The following is a 21,596-nucleotide window of genomic DNA, read 5'->3' on the forward strand; positions in this document are numbered from 1 at the left end:
TCTAACTTACTGTGGGAAGTTTTTGGCGCTGAGGCTTTGAAAGTTAAACCTACTATTGATCGTGCCCACAGAGTTTCGAGATTCTCGGCCTCGAGTGACAAGCCACGGGCTGTGATTGTTCGCCTCCATTATCCCCGGGAGAAACAGCTCTTAATCCGCTTAGCTCGTCAGAAACGTATGATTTCTCAGAGAAATAATAAGTCTCGTATGATTGAAGATTATTCATTTGAAGTGATGAGAGAAAGAATCGCTTTTAAACCAGTGATGGCAGAAATTCATCAGATTGGACTTAATCAAGCTTTAAGATACCCAGCGAATCTCAGAGTTACTTTGGGTGACGACAGTCTGCGCTTCTTTCAAACTCTGACCGGCGCGAAGAAATTCCTCGAGGAATATCGATCTTCTACCATAAGTTGAACTATGTGTTATATCTTTGTTGATTCTCCTCAATGGTTTTTTTATTGTGAGAAAATTTGGCTTTTTTCCTTAAAAAATGCCTGTAAATGTTGAAGCCCCGTTGTAGCTCTTTACTTCGGTCTGTAGACCGGGTTTTTTTTTTATCACGGTTATAGATGCTCTTTCAATTTTACTAGAATGATTTTTTAAATTCTTTTTCTCTGAATTGTGTATACACATCTATACTTTGTAATAAGATTTATTTTTTTAAGATGTCGGTTCTTCTTCCCATAAGACTTTGCTTTCCATGCTCGTTTATTTGTTTGCTTGTACTTGAATATGGGATGAATGTTTTGGATATTTAGACCTTTTCTGTATTGTAGTGATTATTGAATCCTTTTTCTATTCTATTTTGATGACTTTTTTTTTTTTACTTTTTTTTGATCGATTGGTGAATTTACATTTATAATTTGTAATATGGTTTTTTTCAAAATGTCGTTTCTTCTTCCCATAAGTCTTTGCCTTTGGAATATGTCATCTACTTGTATTTGAATATGGGATTTTTCTTAAAGACATATTACACTTTTTTAAAACTCTAAAGTTTATTCTTTTTTTATTAATGATTTTTTTATTTTATTATATTACTTTTTTTCTCTTTTTGATTGATATATCTTTTTTATCAACCCTTCATCTAAACCTGGGTGTTGTATAGTCTCTTCTCACCTATTCGTGGAGTTGCCATCTTGATATGGGGGTAATATTAGTATTAGTTTGTGCGCCTGCCGCTTGGCTTTTTTTCGAGGGTTTGGGAGAGGGGGTAGGGGTCTTTTTTTCAAGCTTTTGCTTTTTATTTTTTTGCTTTTAGTTTATGGGCCGATTTTAAATTATTAATATTGTTGAAGTGTCACGTTCTCCGGTTGCTTCTGAATCATTTCCCCTTCTTCCTGAGTTATGGGTTATGTGGTTTTTATCCTTTTATGATATATACAATTAATGTTAGCATGATGGATAAGTCTATTAATTTTATCTCTTGGAATACTAATGGTTTAAACCATCTGATTAAACGTAAAAAATATTTAAAGTATTCCATAGATTAAATGCTGATATTATTTTCATACAGGAGACCCATATTAGGAGGGAGGATAATCAACGCTTTTTTAGGTTCTGGAGGGCCAACAATGTCACTCGAATTTTACTGCCAAAATTAGGGGTGTGTCTATTTTTATAGACCCCGCAATTTCGTTCACACATCATGAAACTATCTCTGACCCACAGGGCAGATTTTTGTTGATTGCCGGTTCACTTTTTAATCGGAAAGTGGCTTTAGTTAATATCTATGCTCCAAACTTTGACTGCCCTGAATTTTTATACGTTTATTTACTTCCCTTCCTAATTTAAATGAACATATGTTGATAATGGGTGGAGATTTCAATTGTTGTTTAAATCCCTTAATGGACAGATCTAAACCTATTCGAACTCTTCCGAATAGATCAGCCTGACTTATTAATTCCTTTATGGTTGATTCGCAAACTAATGAAATATGGCGCTTTTTGAATCCTAAAGACAAAGAATTTTCGTTTTTTTTACATGTATATCATAGTTATTCTAGAACTGATTATTATCTTATTGATCACCGTTTATTAACAGATGTTATTGATTGTAAATATGATTCTATTGCCATTTCGGATCATGCTCCTTTGAAGTTGTCTATTAAGGTATCGGATTCTTCCATTAACACCAGATCTTGGAGACTCAACGCTACTTTGCTTCAAGATCCAGAATTTATCACCTTCATAGAACAGCAAATTGCCTTGTTTTTTTTTCAACAAATCATATTGAAGATATTGACAGAGGAATGCTCTGGGATTCTTTTAAGGCTTTTATCCGCGGTTAAATTATCTCATATTCCGCTGATAAAAGAAAACAAATGTATCTTGATATAGCTATGTTGGTGGATAAAATTGAAGAAGTTGATAAGATTTATTCCGTGACTCCTACCAAAGAACTTTATAAGAAGAGAGTTGAGCTTCAAATGGAACATAGCTTATTATTATCTTCTTCAATTGAGAATCAACTAATTAAGACCAGGGCTCAATTTTATATTCATAGTGATTGAACTGGTAAATTATTAGCTCACCAATTAAAATCTATTTCGACTAAGCGACAGATTATTAAAATTCGTAAACAAGATGGTAATTTGACTACTGATCATAAAGAAATTAATAAACCTTTCCAAGATTTTTATAAATCTTTAAATCAATCTGATGGCGATCTGTCCATGATTGATGATTTTTTAAATAATTTCAATATTCCCAAACTGACAGATGAAGATCGGAGTTTGTTTGATGCTCCTATTTCTATGTCTGAAGTGGGAGAGGCTATTTCATCAATGAATTCAGGCAAAGCCCCTGGTCCTGATGGTTATATTATGGAATTTTTAAAAACTTTTTCTTCTTTGCTTTCCCCATGGTAATGTGAAATTTTTAATGATGCATTTACTAAGAAAAGATTACCTCAGTCTTTTTATGAGGCTACTATTTCTCTAATTCTTAAAAAAAGTTAAGGATCCTACCTTATGTGCATCCTATCGCGCTATATCGCTATTAAATGTAGATTCTCTTACAAAAATGTTAGTTATTAGGTTAGAAAAGATAATGTCACAGATTATTTCAGAAGATCAAACTGGTTTTATTAAGAACCGGTACTCCTTTTTCAATGTTAGAAAATTGATTAATATAATTTATACCTCTTCACCCAGAACCCCAGAATGTGTCATTTCATTAGAAGCTGAAAAAGCTTTTGATAGAGTTGAATGGACATACTTATTTAATGCGTTAAAAAAATTTAATTTTAGTTCTAAATTTATATCATGGATTAAACTAATATATTGTAAACCTGTTGCTTCTGTTCTTACAAATAATCATAGATCCTCTTCTTTTCAATTATCTCGCGGTACGAGACAAGGTTATCCTTTAAGTCCTTTATTATTTAATATTGCATTAGAACCTTTAGCCATTGCTATTCGTGAATCACCTAATATTTTTGGTATTAGCCGTAATGAGAAGTTATATAAGTTATCACTATGTGCTGATGACTTGTTTTTATATATTTCTGATCCTGATAGGTCTATTCCCGCTATTCTATCTTTGTTGGTTCAGTTTGGTAGCTTTTTCTGGTTCTAAATTAAATTTGAATAAGAGTGAATTATTCCCTTTAAATGCGCAAACTTTGCTGAATAACAGGGTACCATTTAAAGTTGTTACTGATAACGTCACTTATTTAGGTATAAAAATTACCAAGAAACATAAAGATTTATTCAGATTTAGTGTTTTACCTTTGCTTAATCAAATTCAACAACTTACTACTGGATGGTCTCCCTTATCCTTATCATTGGTTGGTCGGATTAATGCTATTAAAATGATGGTTTTACCGAAATTTTTATATTTATTTGAAGTTTTACCAATTTTTATTGCTAAATCTTTTTTTGACAACATAGAATCAAAAATTTCTTCATTTGTGTGGCAAAATAAAAACACCAGGTTAAGTAAAAAGCAGTTACAGAAACCTAAAAAAGATGGTAGTTTAGCTTTACCTAACTTTACATTTTACTATTGGGCGAATAATATTCGAAACTTAATATACTTGAAACAAGATTTGGATTCACCATTATGCCCAGAGTGGGTAAATTTGGAATGTAATGATGCACAAGGATACACTTTATTCTCCGTTCTTGGTTCTTCTCTCTCCGTTGATTTAGTCAAGTTCAATAAACAGATATCTAACCCTATTGTCAAACATACGTTACGAAGTTCGTTTCAATTTCGTAAGTTTTTCACTCTGAGAAATGTTGTTCTTGATAGCCCTATCTTATTTGACTTTTTTTGTAAACCCTCCTTAATAGATCAAGACTTTAGCGTATGGAAAAGGAAAGGTATAACATGCTTTCGTGATCTTTTTTTTTGAAGGTAGTCTGATGTCTTTTGACCAACTTTCTAACAAATATAAGTTACCTAAAATTTATTTGTTTAGTTATTTACAAATCAGAAACTTTTAAAATAAAGTTTTACCATCCTTTCCCAATTCAACTCCGATGGATTTTTTAGATATAATTTTTACCTTGAATCCTTGTCAGAAGGGTTTAGTGGCTCTTATTTATAATATGATCATGAAGATACAACCAGAAATGTCAGGCAGTATTAAACAAGAGTGGGAAAAAGAGCTTCATTATGCTATATCAACAGAAAAATGGGGAAAAATTACAAATGGTTAACTCTTCTTCTATATGTGTTAAACATGCTTTAATACAATTGAAGGTGGTACATAAAGCCCACATATCTAAAAATAAGCTTGCACGATTCTACTCCCATATTAACCCTCAATGTGACAGATGTCACTCAGAAGTTGCTTCATTGACCCACATGTTTTGGTCATGTCCCACCTTATATAACTATTGGAAGGATATATTTGCTATCATTTCCTCAGTTTGGAATATTGTTTTACAACCCCATTTTATCACTGCAATTTTTGGTATACCAATTGAGGATGGTAGTCAATTCTCCCCTTCAATTAGACGAACGATCGCCTTTGCAACTCTAATGGCTAGAAGGTCTATATTACAAAATTGGAAAGAAGTAAACCCTCCTACCACGTTTCAGTGGTTCTCTCAAACTATTTCTTGTTTGAGCTTAGAAAAAATTAGAAGTACTATTTTTGACCCATCAATTAAATTTGAAGAAACTTGGGGAACGTTTATACGACATTTTCATATGAGTTAATTTGACCTCTTCCGGATCTTTTCTCTTTTTATCCTTGTTCTGGTATGGAGTTCCGGAGTTCTTGATACTATCATGTATATATAAACTATTATCATTGCCCATGTTAGTTTAGGTTTATTGCTTTATTTTAATATATATTTTTTCTTGTATTTTTTCTCTCTTTTTTGATTATCCTTTTTCATATACAATTAATACAGGTTTGATTGATTATTTTACGATGTTCTTCGCTGATATCTCAATAAGATATTGATATCTTATTAGTAATTTAACTTCAAGCCTAGTGTATTTATAACCTATTCAATATTATGTTATGTTATATTTTTATATATGAAAATCAATAAAAAGATTGAAAAAGAAAAGAATCCAATAACTTATCCAATGACCTCTAATACGTTGAAATCGGAATCTTAATAACCACCTGCGTTGGCAGCACTATCTACACACTGACCACCCTCTGACTGCAGAAGTTTCCCCTCATGATTCCCTTAAACATCTCACCTTTCACCCTTCACCCATGATCTCCATTTGTTTTCTCGCCCAACATCAGTGGAGAAAGCCCGCTTGCATTTACACTCTCTATACGCCTCATGATGTTGTATACCTCTATCAAATCTCCCCTCAGTCTTCTACCCGCTAGAGAATAAAGTGCCAACATATGTAATCATTCCTTCTAATTCAAATCGTCCAGTCCCGGCAGTAGCCGGTAATTGAGCAAAATCGTACACAATTTTTTTTTCCAAATTAGGCCTCAATAAAGTCGTAAACTGCATCAACGTAACATCCCAACTCCTGTACTCACTACTTTGCTCTATGAAAGCCAAAATGCGAAAAGCTGTTTTCACGACCCAGTGTAACTGTGCCACAACGTTCATTGAATTATCGACCTGAATTTCCAGATTCGTTTGTTCTATCGTACTCCTCAGTGCCCCATTTCTCATTGTGTCAGACCACCGCTGGCTGGTCCTCCCAAAGTGCAACATCTAACACTTGTCTGCATAAAATCCGAATCGCGTTTTGTCAGCCCATTGTTCCAACTGGTCCAGATCCCGTTTACGACACCATGCTCCGGTACCCTTCCTCGCTGTCAACAACACAGGTAATGCTGCTGTCATCGGCAGTTTGCTGATCCAGTTAACGACATCATTATCCACATCGTTAATATAGATGACAAACAACAAACAACAATGACAGCAACGATCCGTGCGGCACTCCACACGTCACAGGTCCCCAATCAGAGAGACAGCCATTTATTACCACACTCTAGTTTCCCCGACGTAGCCAATGGGGACTGCAATGTAATAGTTCATCATGAAAGCCAAGCGACTGAACCTTCTCGAGTATCCTCCACTACGGAACCTTGAGAAATTCCTTGCTGAAGTCCCTGTAGACGGCATCTACTGCCTTGCCACCACACCATTCCTGGTAGCTACCTCGGAAATCTCTGTGAGATTGGTTAGACATGACCTGCTACGCACTGGCCCATCCTGACTATCGTTAATGTTCCTGTTTTTCCGGATACTTCTCTTCATTCCTCATGACCAGTGTAGTCTGAACACCGAGGACAATTCCTCATTACATAATACTTGGCGAGTCCCTTCCAAGCAAAGCTATCGAAACCATCCAGCGGTCGGTGCTGATATATATGGCCTTTTTAATATTTTCCAGAAATTTATTATCCGACGCATTGAGACTAGTCTGGAAAAGCAAGGCGTCATAGCTCTAAATAATTAACAAGTAGTTAACTCTAGCAAGATACGGTACGCTCGATCGAGCACAGAAGATAGAATATTACAGCACATTCCGTGTGTTTCAGATAGGCTTTCAACTACGATCTAGTAAGTTCGATCTAACACATCCCCCTGCATCTGAATCAGAATCAAAGGTTTCAAAGGACATATAAAAATCAGAACCAGATTTAATATCACAGACATACGTCGTGAAATTGTTAACGTTATCGTAGCAGTACAATCAAAAACAGGATAAATAAATCTAGAGAAAACAAAACTGAGATACAGTTGGCAGCGGGGAAAAAAGCTGTTCCTGAATTTCTGAGCATGAGCTTTCAGACTTCTGTATCTCCTTCCCGATGGTAACACTGTGTAGAGGGCACGTTCTGCTAGTGGGCAATGATAATGCTGGACGCCACTGTGACAAGAATCATCCCTTGCAACAATGATCAATGACATACAGAGAATCTGTATTTAACAACGTATCTTTTATTATTTCTACTAAAAGCACTATCTTCCTGTGTGCACTCTACTGGAAACCCTGACACTCGATGAGCAGTCAATGAAGTGAAAAGGTATGACCCGGGAAAAGAGTCTACGCTGGCAAGGCATTCCATAGAAACATAGAAAACATAGAAAATCTACAGCACAATCCAGGGCCCTCGGCCCACAAAGTTGTGCCGAACATGTTCCCACCTTAGAAATGACTAGGCTTACCCTAGCCCTCTATTTATCTAAGCTGCATGTACCTATCCAAAAGTCTCTTAAAAAGACCCAATCGTATCCGCCTCCACCACTGTTGCCGGCAGCTTATTCAACGCACTCACCACTCTCTGTGTAAAAAAACATCCCCCTGACATCTCCTCTGTACCGACTCCACAGTACCTTCAACCTGTGTCCTCTTGTGACAACCATTTCAGCCCTGGGAAAAAGCCTCTAAATATCCACACGATCAATGCCTCTCATCATCTTCCGATCCTCATGTTCCCGATCTCCACGTGTCCGTGTGGTCCTACTTTTCGGCAATGGTTGGTCTCTGGCCGCTGGAGAGTTATCACCCCGGCATATTTGGAGCTACGGAATCTTATATTGTTCCTCATCAATTGAACCATTGGATCTCCAAACCATTGGCTCAAGGTCACCTGATCTACCTGGGTCACCTGGTTACTGATCATTGTACAGAGCTACAACTAACATATTGTACCTGGCACTGCCCACCCCAGCCTTGTGTATTCGTATCTTTACACCCTGACTGGTCCGAACCAGTTAAATGAGGCAACCCAGATAGAGTCGAACGAGACTGCAGATTGCTTCTTTGATATGTCTGGCATTTTACATAACAAGTAGCTGCTCCTCTGAGCATGGTCTCAGGTTTACTGCTCTGATTAGATTGTCCCTGGGTCAAGAATCAGTTCAGAGTCCACGCCCTTCACGTAACAAATGGCGACTTGTTTGAGAATGGTCTCAGGTTTAGCAGATCATTACCTGAAGCTTCCTGTGTCCACATTCAGTTCCTCTGATTCAATTATTCCAATGCAAGAAACAGTTCATAGTTCACAAAATGGGTTCGGGCGGGGCAGAGAGAACTGGCTTGTCTGCTTCCCCAGTCTTTGATCAGTCTGTAGTTTCTACTATCCAACAGTGTTTTATGAGCAATTCAATCTGACTCGACGGTAACTTTCTCGGGTCTGCTGTCGTCTGAATGCACCAGAGTGGATGATGGAGGTTTTGCAGAGATGCCGAGTGCTGTAGGGGTTGTAACGGTTTTGTTACGTACCCCGTAACGGGTTAAAAGAACCAGCAGAAATGGAACACACCTGGAGTCTGGTATTGTTACAAACAAAGCACTACTTATCAGTATCCACGTAATCTCGTAATATAAAGCCAGATTAATCAAACAGATTAGCAGAGTTTATGCATATGTAAGCGTGTAAATATAAAACCCCAAACTTCTGCAGCATAGGTGGTAAATGATACAGTCTTACGATAGTATAGGAATGACGTCAGTTCAGTTCATGATATTAAGAGGAGTAGAATTGAGGGGAGAGAGAGAGAGAGAGAGAGAGAGAGAGAGAGAGAGAGAGAGAGAGAGAGAGAGAGAGAGAGAGGTGATTTGTTTTCCAAGTAAGCTGATGTCGTCGATCTTTCCGTTGCCTTCCGAAGTCCTGTTAAAGTTTTGTAATCACACAAAAGAGTACCGCCTTCACGCAGTAAAACTATCAAAGGTAAAACACACTGTTAGGTACTCGTGACACATGACAGTGGTACACTTGTCACGTGACTGGGGTTGAAGCTATACTGGACTTGAGGTAATGGTCCTGTGATGGTGGAGTGACGTCATTTTCCCGCCAGTAGAGATCATATGACAGTTTTTTGAATCGGTGTTTTGGGAAAGGGGAATACTCGATTCTTTTGTTTATTTGGCTTGTGAGTGTTTTTCGGCAACAATGAATATTGATGAGTTTCTGGCTTCGCCTGATGCGGAGTTGTTGGCGAAGGCGAAAAAAACTGAGGTATCTGATATAGCTTGTAGATTGCAACTTAAGGGTATTTTGCCGACTGCAAAATACAGAGAAAAATCGCATCACACTATGTGGATTCGGGTGTTTTTGAGGATTCGGTTTTACAGTCATTTCCAATAAGTAATCTAGAGATGCAGTTGCAAATAGAACAAATGATGCTACAGCGTCGTAAATTGGAGGCGGTTCAAAAGCAGAGAGAATCTGCATATGCAATGGAGGAATTAAGGTCTGGGAATCAGTCTTCTCGTTCTAAAGAAAACCGTTTGTTGCTAGTCAAGAAATTAAATTGGTCCCTCCATATAGTGAAACAGAAGGGGAAAGATATTTTCAACATTTTGAAACTATTGCTCGGATGTTACAGTGGCCGAAAGATAAATGGTCAGTGCTGTTACAGAGTGTAATTAAAGGCAAAGCACAACAAGTTTACACAGCTTTAACAGCTGCGCAAGCACGTGATTATGATATTGTGAAAATGCATATCTAAACGCATACGAATTAGTCCCAGAAGCTTATAGGGAAAGATTCAGAAGTTTGAAAAAGTCTGTGGATAAAACTTATGTGGAATTTGCCTATGATGAAGCTGTGTGTTTTGAGAGATGGGTTTCTTCTAATAATGTAAATGGGGACTATGATATATTGAGACGGCTGATTTTATTGGAGGAATTTGAAAGAAGCATTCCTGTAGAGGAAAGGACTTACTTAAATGAGAGAGATACTGATAAATTACAGGACTGTGCTAGATTAGCTGAATAATATGTTTTAATACATTAGAATAAATTTCCTCAGGGCAGAAATTTTAAGAGGAAAAATAACATGGAGACTCAAGGTAAATTAGAAAGTAAATCAGATGATGTTAATGAGAAAGGTAAGGAGGAAGGAAAACCTGTGAAGGAAAGACAGTTTGGTCTTATTTGTAATTATTGTAAGAAACCTGGCCATGTAATAGCCAACTGTATCAGATTGAAAAAGAAAGAGAAGTAAGCAGTACCAGATGCTTGTGTGCAACATACTGAAGCACCTGTAAAGTTACAGGGTTTGATAAACACAAATGAAGCTTTGTTAGAGTCTGACCAAGTTAAAACGTGATATGATCATTTTATCACTGAAGAGTTTGTATCCTTGAAAGAAGGATCTACTCTGGTGCCAATAAAAATCCTTAGGGACACTGGAGCTTCTCAATCACTGATTTTAGACGGTGTGTTGATGTTTGATGAAGAGTCTGATACTGGTGAGGTAAATTACATAAGAGGTGTTGGAAGTGATTTTATGCCTGTATTTACATAAAGTAAATTTAAAATCAGGGTTAGTTACTGGATTTGTTAAAGTAGGAATACAGCATAGCTAACCTGTGAAGGGTATTTCTTTATTGTTAAGTAATGACTTGAGAGGTGGACAAATTTTTTCCTGAAGTGCATTTGACAATGGAGTCAGAGGAACCAGAGTTGAATTCTAACACAGATTTTTCCTGTGTTGTGACTAGAACCATGGCTAAAAAGTTTGATGTGCAGAATGAGGTTTTTACTCAGGACTGTTCAACTCAGGATTCGAGATTTGAGAATGAGTCAGAGACTTTCTTATCTTCGTTGTTTGTACAAGATTCTTGGAGGAAGTCTGACTATGAAGATTTATCTCTGTCCCGGAAGGAGATGATAGCAGAGCAGAACAGAGACTGAGATTATGAAATAAAGAGAACAAGCTTTACTAGGTAGTGAAATTGAGAAAGTGCCAATAGGATATTACTTGGAAAAAGGAGTGTTGATGAGGAAGTGGAGATCGCCTACAATTCCAGCAAGTGAGGATTGGAATGTTGTTTACCAGGTAGTTGTCCCGAAAGTTTATCGAAATGAGATTCTGACGTTAGCTCATAGTGTGCCTTTAGGTGGACATCAAGGGGTAAGGAAAACCGTGGACAAGATTTTAAAACATTTTTACTGGCCTGGTCTAAGAAAAGAGATGGCGAGGTTTTGTAAAACGTGCCATACTTGTCAAATTGTGGGTAAACCAAATCAGGTTACACCAGTAGCTCCATGACAACCTATTCCAGCATTTTGTGAACCGTTTTCTAAAGTTATTGTAGATGGTGATGGTCCATTACCAAAGACAGAAACTGGTTATCAGTATTTGTTGACTATCATGTGTACTTCATCTAGGTTTCCAGAGGCAGTACCACTTAGGAATATAACAGCTAAAACTGTGACAAAGGCACTGATAAAATTCTTTACTTATTTTGGATTACCTAAGGAGATACTAACTGATCAAGGCAGTAATTTTATGTCTGGATTGTTTCAACAGATAGTTTATAAATTGGGAGCTAAGCAAATTACTTCGTCTGCATACTATCCAGAGTCGCAAGGTGCCTTGGAGAGGTTTCATTCTACCCTCAGGAATATGATTAGGACATATTGTGTTGAAAATGAAAGTGACTGGAATGAGTGTATAAACTTACTTTTATTTGCAGTAAGGGAATCGGTTCAGGAATCTTTTGGTTTTAGTCCATTTGAACTTGTGTTTGGAGACAGATTTAGAGGACCTTTAGCTTAATTGAAAGAACAGTGGATTAGTAAGGAAGTACACTCTGATTTGTTGGACTATGTGTTGAAATTTAAGGACAGGTTACATAAAGCTTGTAGCTTAGGCTAGGAAAATTTAAAGTTGGCTCAGGAGAAAATGAAGACTTGGTATGATAAGGAAGCTAGGATGAGGATGTTTAAGCCTGGACATAAGGTGTTGGCTCTTCTCCCAGTGCAGACAAATCCTTTACAAGCTAGATTTCATGGTCCTTATGAAATTGTGTCTAAAATCAATTATGTGGATTACGTGATAAAAACTCCAGATCGTAGAAGGTCAACACAGCTTTGCCATATAAATATGATAAAACCATATTCTGAGAAACAATCTGCTACTGCGACTGTTGTGATTAGTGAGAATGAGTTTGGTTTAACTAGGAACATGATAGATGATTCATCTGACTTTCATTCTAAATCCAAGATTGTTTCTGTTAGGTTACCATATTCAACCATTCTGGAAAATATTGTTGAGAAATTAGCACATTTACAGCTACAGTAGAAACAACAGATGAAGGAGTTAATTTTTAAATATAAGGAGTTGTTTCCAGATGTTCCGAGAAGGACTACTATAGCTTCACATGATGTAGATGGTGGAGATGCCAAACCTATTAAACAACACCCATATAGGATGAACATGGAAAAATGTGAACTTGCTGAGAAGGAAATTGAATATATGTTAGAGAATAACATCATTAGACATTCTAACTCGAACTGGAGTTCGCCAGGTGTTATGGTGCCAAAACCAGATGGTAGTATTAGGTTTTGTACGGACTGTAGGAAGGTGAATGCTGTAACGAAAACAGATGCATATCCAATTCCTAGAGTAGATGATTGTGTTGATAAAGTTGGAAAAGCAAAGTTCCTTACACAGATTGATTTATTGAAAGGGTATTGGCGTGTTCCATTAACAGACAGAGGTAGAGAGATTCCTGCATTTGTAAATGCATCTGGATTATATGAGTATAATGTTCTTCCATTTGGGATGAAGAATGCCCCAGGTACTTTCCAGAGGATGATTAACTCTGTGATACAGGGATTGAAAGATACTGATGCTTATATTGATGATTTAGTGACAGGAAATGATAACTGAGAAACACACATTATTGCGGTGGAGAAATTGTTTGAAAGGCTTTCAAAAGCTAACTTAACTATTAATTTAGCTAAGAGTGAATTTGGACATGCCACTGTGACTTACCTTGGTTATGTTGTGGGTCAAGGAAAGGTAGCTACTGTTCAGGCAAAAATTCAGGCAATTTTAGAGATTCCCACTCCAACATGGAAAAAAAAACTCTCAGAAGATTCTTGGGAATGGTAGGATATTATCGAAAATTTTGTGAGAATTTTGCTAATGTTGCCCTTCCATTACCTAACCTTCTGCAGAAGAATGTGAAGTTTGTTTGGACAGTGCCTTGTCAAGAAGCATTTGAATAATTGAAAATAATGATATGTCAACAACCTGTGCTTAAGGCACCTGACTTTGAAAAATCGTTTTCATTGGCTGCGGATGCTAGTGATGAGGCTGCAGGAGCAGTATTATTGCAAAAGGAATGAGGGTGATGAGGTTGATCATCCAGTAGCTTATTTTTCTAAGAAATTTAATAAGCATCAAAGAAACTATTCGACAATAGAGAAAGAATTGTTATCTCTTGTTTTAGCTTTGGAATATTTTCAGGTATATGTTGGTATAACTCAATAACCACTTATTGTAAACACTGATCATAACCTATTAGTTTTTCTGAGTAATATGAAAAACAAAAACAGAAGATTATTAAATTTGCGTTTGATGTTACAATAGTACAATATTGTGATAACTCATATTAAAGGTAAAGATAATGTGGTTCCTGATTGTCTATCTCGATGTTGAATGTACAATGCAATTTTATTTATGGAGTGTTTTTTTTCAATTGTAACACTCCTACTGTATTGTGAGTTATACGCTGTTATATGATGGTATTTTATATTATATATGTTATAACATTTATGCAATTGTTTTCTTGTAAGCAATTGTTCAAAATTTTTGTTCTTGTCAGAACAAAAATGTTTTTTTTGGGAGGGAGGTGTTACGTACTCGTGACATATGACAGTGGTACCCTTGTCACGTGACTGGGGTTGAAGCTATACTGGACTTGAGGTAATGGTCTCGTGCTGGTGGAGTGACATCAGTTTCCCGCCAGTAGAGATCACGTGACAGTTTTTTTACAGGTTATAAAAGGAAGACCCCACCCTGTGAGGAGGGGCAGTTCGTGGCTGGACTTGCGAAGTTGACTTCATGCCACTGCGTGATTTAATGTGATGACGCAGTTTAGTTGAAAGATGAAGTTTTATCTAATGCCTAAAGTTTAAAAGCTCATTGCCAGCAGTTTCTTTACAATACTGTTAGTTTGAGAATCAGTGGAGTGTGAAGTTCGGAGTTCGGGAGTTAAATATCGAGGAGAATCGATTTACGACGGTGAAACGGGTTCGACCTTATCTAGGAGGAATTCGTTGACTGTTCCCGTGTTAATCTCTGCGGGATAGCAGAAGATTGAGGACTGTGTGATAAAGGAAAGGTCAGTGCCTTTAAGCCGTTTCGTTTCGTAAATACTTCGTGGGAAAAGTTCGACGTCGGGGATCGAAGCAAAACGACGTGAAAGAGTATTTAAATCGTCTTATACAGTCTCTCCTTTTAAATGAAATGTGAGCATTTCGAACTTTTGGCAATACTACTTTAAAAGAACTGTTTTTGCAACATCGCTTTAAGAACTGTTTGAACTGCATCGTTTTGAGAACAGTTTGAATTACCGCACAGCAGGTGTTTCCGGTTACGTTAGTGTCTGTTTACTTTTGGGGGGTTTGTTTTCAGTGTTTAATAAAAGTGTTATTTGTTATATAAACCCTTGCCGAACTCATATATTTATTGTTGCCTGAATACGTAACAATAGACATTCAAATGGAGTAGGGCTGATACAATGAAAGGCAAGGCATTGACAAATACATAGTTCACTAAAAAGCAAGATGGTGAAAAAAGCTTTTAGCATGCTAGCCTTCATCAGTTATGGTGTAGAGTTTAGGGGCGAGGCATTATTTGCAGTTACATAAGTTGTTGTTGAGACCACTTTTGGAATATTCTCTTCAATTTTGGTTACCCTGTTATAGGAAAGACGCTACCAAGTTGGAGAGGGTGCAGAAGAGATTTAGGAGGATGTATTTTTGGTCTAGAGGGCGCGAGTTACAGAGAGGTTGCCCATGCTGGACCTTTATACCTTGGAGTATGGGAGGTGACCTCAGAAGTTTAAAATCATAAGGGGTATTGATAAGGTGGATTGTTTTTTTTGGAAAGTTGGAGAGTCCAACATGAGAGATCACAGATAGAAGAGAAGAGGAGGAAAATTGAAAAGAGACCTTGGTGATAACTTCTGTACACAGAGGACAGTGAGTACCCGGAAGTAGCTACCAGAACAAGTGGTGGAAGAGGGTTCAACAGCAACAACTCGGGTCTTGGACTCAGGAAATGAGAGAGGAGCCTCAAGGTTTTTGGAATGTGGCCTGGCCCCTCAGCAAGACAAAACCACGGAAACGGCCGTTGTCTCTTGGAGACACCTTTGTGGAATGGGGACTGGGTTACGTGCAAACCCTCAGGGCAACGTGGTCTGGGTGACGGGGAAAGATTGCATCATCCCAACCTGATTGAGACCTCGTGAGTCCAGATAAAAGAGGGTCTGTAAAGACGGCCCCTCAGACGCATCAGAAGACACGCTAGAAATCCTGTGACAGCGTTTAATAGCGACAGCCGGTGGGGGGTTCGTGTGTGTCCTTCCCTTGCCTGGGATTGGCGGTCTCACCACGGAAGAACGGCTTTAGCTAAAGGAGAGGCCACAAGTGAACGGCCACACCAACGAGAATCCGACGGATCAAAATCATAAAGGTTGGAAAACCCGCAGGGTAACTGTTCCATTCTATTCCTATTTCTCTCTCTCTCCAACAAAGTGCACCACAGCGACAACCAAAAGCCGGCAGCTTGTCGAAATGCAGTGAACCGTATATTTCCATTGGACAATTCGTTATCCCCTAGACAACGATAGAGCTTACTGATTATTATTATACCCGCGCTTTTAGATTTAGTATTGATGACGGACATTACCTGAATGTTTGTATTAACCTTATTTTTGTGCCCCTTTATCAATAAAAAACTTTTTAAAGTAATGCCATCAGACTTCAACGGACCTCTCTATCTTTGCTGGTAAGTGATCCAGTTACGGGATGCGTAACAGAATACAATTCTCTGGTTAAGATAGAAGCAAAAAGCCAAGTTCCTTGAGTATACTTCTCTTTGTTTCTCCTATTGTAGGTATACATAAACCAGGTTGAAATACCACGAAAATCAGATGCTTTCAGTAGCTGTACTAACACGTTACCTTCCCTGCACTGCCATATATTCAGTTACTAATCAATGGTCAATAATACATCATCTTCCATAGTATCAGTAACCTGTGAACTCAACCTGAATGGTGACCGAGCTGGGACCTTCCTCTTAGAGCAAAGATGGTGGGGGGGGGGGTGGTTTGGGGATTGTTGATTTGATAGAAGTGAAAACGCTGATAAGAGGCATAGATAGAATGGAGAGTCAACAACATTTCCCCAGGGCAGAAATGACTAATATCAGGGGGCATGATGTTAAGGTGATTAGAGAAAAGTATAGGGGGTTTGTCAGAAGTAGTATTTTTTTAACAAAAAGAAAATGGTGGCTGTATGGAATGCACAGCCTGGGAAGTGATAAGGGTAGATGTATCAGTGAGATTTAAAAGGCTTTTAGATAGACACATGGATGAAAGAATAATGGACATCTATTTGAGAGAGTAGGGATCAATTGATCTTGGAGCAAATTAAAAGGTCGGTGCAACATCATGGGCAAAAATCCCTGCATTCTGCTATATGTCTGGCCCAGCTCAGTTTAAGCCCCGAGAGGAGTGATGAGAGCTGTGAAGCGAGGTGGAATAAAGCCTTTGGAATCATATACCTTTAAGGCCCAGAAATAAACTATGCGACTTTCAGTTTAATGACAGAGATGATATCCTATAGGTAGATTTGTTTTTCTGCTGGGATGGAATGCTTCGGGTTAATTAAACTTTCAGCAGCGTGTAGGGCTCTGCCTATTCCTTACCTCACCAACATTTTGGGGTCAATATTACAAAGCATTAGTGATCTTCGTTACAGCTTAAACTTCCCATTCTTCTCAAGCATCATGTAAATGTATTCTTTGAATTAATCCATTTTTTTTTCTGTACTTCAGGTGAAAGATGAGAAGACATCGGCGATTCCATGAGGAAGTAGTGCTGGGTGTTCTGATTACTCTGGGATTGTTCTTCATGTTCTGGGATAATGACCAATGTCGAGAGACTGATGTTGTTGCAGAAACTTTTCATCGCATTGACCTGCCCAAGGTTGTTACTGGTGATGCAACCGAATCAGTGCTCAAGCCAAAGTGCCACGCGAACACGACATTGGTGCACCTGTCCTCATTTCATCAAGCGGAAGAGCACATAAAAAACTACTTGATGTATAAACACTGTTGAGAATTTGACATGATTCAAAATGTTCCAGACAAATGTGGTGGTCGAGAAGGAACTCAGAATGTCTTCTTGCTGCTGGTGATCAAATCTCACCCTTTCAACCAGGATCGGTGGGAAATGATAAGGAAGACTTGGGGCAAAGAACGCGAATTCAATGGGGTCCTAATTAAGAGAGTCTTTATTTCTGGTGTCTCTTCTGACCAAAATGAAAGTAGGAAATTGAATCAGCTGTTAGCCTTGGAAAACAGAGAACACAGAGATATACTACAATGGGATTTCTTGGATACCTTTTACAACCTCACCCTCAAACAATACAAGTTGCTGCAGTGGGTCAGTGAATTTTGCCCTAGTGCTAAATTCATCTTTAGTGCAGATGATGATGCCTTTGTCAACACCGATAACATGGTTGACTACTTGCTAGGCATGAAGGTTCAGCAAGACCTGTTTATGGGCCGTCTCATTTATGGGTTTGGACCCAAACGCCAGAAGTCGAGTAAGTATTATATACCAGAAATATTGACCACCATCAAGTTTTACCCACCATACATTAGTGGAGCGGGCATACTCATGTCTGTGTATACAGCTCCCATCATTTCCCACATAGCCCAAGACCTTGAACTGTACCCCATTGATGATGTATTTTTTGGGATGTGTCTGGCCAAAGCTGGACTAGCCCCACACTCCCATAGCGGATTTAGGACAGCTGGAGTTAGTGTTCCTTCTACCCAAGATGAATCTTTCAATCCTTGCTATTACCGTGAGTTGCTGCTAGTGCACCGTATTCGGCCTTTTGAAATGCTATTGTTGTGGGATGCAGTGCATGATGCTAATCTGAAGTGTGTTCATGCTCCCCAGAAGTCTGCATCCACGGAAAGTACCACATGAGTCATGGGAGAATGTAGCAACTGTTGGAATGGATTGCAGTTTGTAAACATGTGTTTGTTAATCAGTTGTTTATGCAATGTAAGAAGGTTAATTCCTAAATTATATTGGAGGATTCATTAATTCATAGGGTTGGCGCCTTTCCACATTCTACAAATGTTTGTAAAGATATTAGGTGTCATCACTCAGCCTAATTCTGACTGCACCCATAATGACATTACAATATAGACAGGAGCATCACAATTTAAGTCAATTGTAAAGTTATTCCAAGTGAACAGTCCTTGTTGCATTGCGTGCAGATAGGTACAGCATGTTAACTTGGTGCATTTGTATAACCCACCAATAAAATTTTTAGCAACAGTTATATCTGTGTTTTTTTTTCTTGCCGTTTCTTACATGACCCTTGCAAAATGTGAAAGAGACAAATGAATTTCTTGGACTGGAACTGTGAGAACAACAAAGAATCTAGATCTAAAATTGTCTCATGGTTGGAGGAATAGAGAAACTTAAGGTCATCACTTCTGTATTCAAATGTCAGCCTGCATTGTGTCTGTGTAACTACATTTCAAATAAAAGCACAGACGCAGGAGATGGCTTGAACTGGTGTAATTACATTGCAGAGAGGGAAAGAGATTAATGAACATGTGGGGACAACAGATCAATATGCATACATAGACGGCAGTCCATATGTAGTGCGAAGGGGAGTGGCATTAGATTTGGCAGGTGTCATGTCTAAGACAATGTACTCGGCTGCCAGTGTCATGTTGCTGGTATTGACACGGTCATCACGAAGTGATAAGTCCGGCAGCTTTCACTAGTGGCCAACCTGGACATCGGAAATCTGGAGAGGAGGGGACTTCAATAAGGCTCATTGTCCGAGGGGCAGCTCAAGGCAGTGCAATCGGTGAGCTATCAACTAGTGGCCAATCGGCATTTGGGATTGATTAGTAACAGCAAATTAAAGGAAGGTGGGGCAAACCCAGTGGTCGTCGTCTGAGTAGAAACATAGAAAACCTACAGCACAATATGGGCCTCTCGGCCCACAGAGCTGTGCCGAACATGTCCCTACCTTTGACCTACCTCGGCTTTACCCAGAGCCCTCTTTTTCTAAGCTCCATGTAATCATCCAGGAGTCTCTTAAAAGCCTCTATCGTTTCCGCCTCCACCACCGCCGCCGGCAGCCCATTCCACGCACTCACCTCTCTCTGTGTAAAAAAAAACTTACCCCTGACATCTCCTCTGTACTTACTTTGAAGCACCTTAAATTATTTCCTCTCAAGCTAGCCATTTCAGCCCTGGGGAAAGCCTCTGACTGTCCACAAGATAAATGCCTCTCATCATCTTGTACACCTCTATCAGGTCACCTCTCATCCTCCATCGCTCCGAGAAAAGGCCGAGTTCACTCAACCTATTCTCGTAAGGCATGCTCCCCAATTCAGTCAACATCCTTGTAAATGTCCTCTGCACCCTTTCTATGGTTTCCATGTCCTTCCTGTAGTGAGGCAACTATAACTGAGCACAGTCCTCCAAGTGGGATCGGACCAGGGTCCTATATAGCTGCAACATTACCTCTTAGCTCTGAAACTCAATCCCACATTTGATGAAAGCCAATGCTCTATATGCCATCTTAACCACAGAATCAACCTGTGTAGCAGCTTTGTGTGTTCTGTGGGCTCGGACCCCAAGATCCCTCTGATCCTCCGCACTGTCGCTTTGACTTTAATGCCATATTCTGCCATCATAGTGCAGGGACTGCGGTCTGCAGTCAGGTACTCAGGATCACTCAGCATAATGTTGCACGAACATTATTAGCAAAACACTCCGACACCAGACGGGTTTCATTTTGTTACAGACAGAAATGCCGGTTTGGTACTACAAGTAAATTGCATTTCCACATTGGTGGAGAAGTGTGCTGACATCCCTCGCTGTCTGCAAAAACTGTGTCGAGATGCTGAGGTGTATTATATATGGACTGTGCCTTTATAAAGAGAGAGAGAGAGTTGGTGTACAGCGATTCAGAGAGAGAGACGGGGAGAGACCACCGAGCTCGTGAGTTGCTATGGTTACGGAAGGGCGGAGCTATGTAATGGGCAGCTGATGTTCAGCATGTTTGGGATATAGACAAGGTCAGCTGGCTTTTCAGACAGACACACTGACACACGGAATACACGGAGGGTAATGCAGAAAGAATAGACACTGGATGAACTTTCAGTGACCACGAAAGGGTGGGTTTTGATCGCAGTTTGGGAAAGGGGTGACCGGTGGAATGTTATCGGTGTGTTTAACCTTTGATAGCTTTACTGCGTGAAGGCGGTACTCTTTTGTGTGATCACAAAACTTTAACAGGACTTCGGAAGGCAACGGAAAGATCGACATCAGCTTACTTGGAAAACAAATCACCTCTTTCTCCCTCTCTCTCCTCAATTCTACTACAAACTGAACAGACGTCATTCTTATACCATCGGAAGACTGTATCATTTACTACCTAAGCTGAAGAAGTTTGGGGTTTTATATTTACACACTTACATTTGCATAAACTCTGGTAATCTGTTTGATTTGACTGGTTTTATATTACGAGATTACGTAGATACTGATAAGTAGTGTTTTGTTTGTAACAATACCAGACTCCAGGTGTGTTCCAATTCTGCTGGTTATTTTAACCCGTTACTGGGCACGTAACAAACTCGTTCCAACCCCTACATCACACCGCATTTCTGTAAACCCCTTCGACCCCTACAGCACTCGGCATCTCCGCAAAACCTCCATCATCCACCCTGGTGCATATAGACGACAGCAGACCCCAGAAAGATACTGTCGTGTCAGATTGAATGGCTCACTGTTGGCCAGAAGAAACTACAGACTGATCAAGGGCGGGGACGCAGACAAACCAGTTCTCTCTGTTTTCTCCTATTTTGTGGGCAATGAACTGATTCTTGAACTGGAATAATTTAATCAGAGGAACAGAATGTGGACACAGGGAGCTTCAGGTAATGATCTGCTAAACCTGAGACCATTCTCAAACAAGTCGCCATTTGTTATGTGAAGGGCGTGGACTCTGAACTGATTCTTGACTCTGGGACAATCTAATCAGAGCAATCAACCAGAGACCATGCTCAGAGGAGAAGCTACTTGTTATGTAAAATGCCAGACATATCAAACAGGCAATCTGTAGTCTCGT

At 39.0% G+C, this 21,596-nt stretch overlaps 1 protein-coding gene across 1 annotated transcript; it reads left to right on the forward strand.

The window, feature by feature from the left end:
* Positions 1–17,548: 17,548 nt before the first annotated feature.
* LOC132390288 (N-acetyllactosaminide beta-1,3-N-acetylglucosaminyltransferase 3-like) lies at positions 17,549–18,421 on the forward strand. Its single transcript, XM_059962900.1, has one exon. The coding sequence runs from the start codon at positions 17,549–17,551 to the stop codon at positions 18,419–18,421; it is 873 nt and encodes a 290-aa protein (XP_059818883.1).
* Positions 18,422–21,596: the final 3,175 nt, after the last annotated feature.

The sequence above is a fragment of the Hypanus sabinus genome, unplaced genomic scaffold (genome assembly GCF_030144855.1).
Source record: "Hypanus sabinus isolate sHypSab1 unplaced genomic scaffold, sHypSab1.hap1 scaffold_832, whole genome shotgun sequence".
Classification (NCBI taxonomy): Eukaryota; Metazoa; Chordata; class Chondrichthyes; order Myliobatiformes; family Dasyatidae; genus Hypanus; species Hypanus sabinus.

Coding starts and splice junctions, on each gene's coding strand:
- LOC132390288 (XM_059962900.1), top strand. CDS start 17,549: ATGATTCAAAATGTTCCAGACAAATGTGGTGGTCGAGAAGGAACTCAG.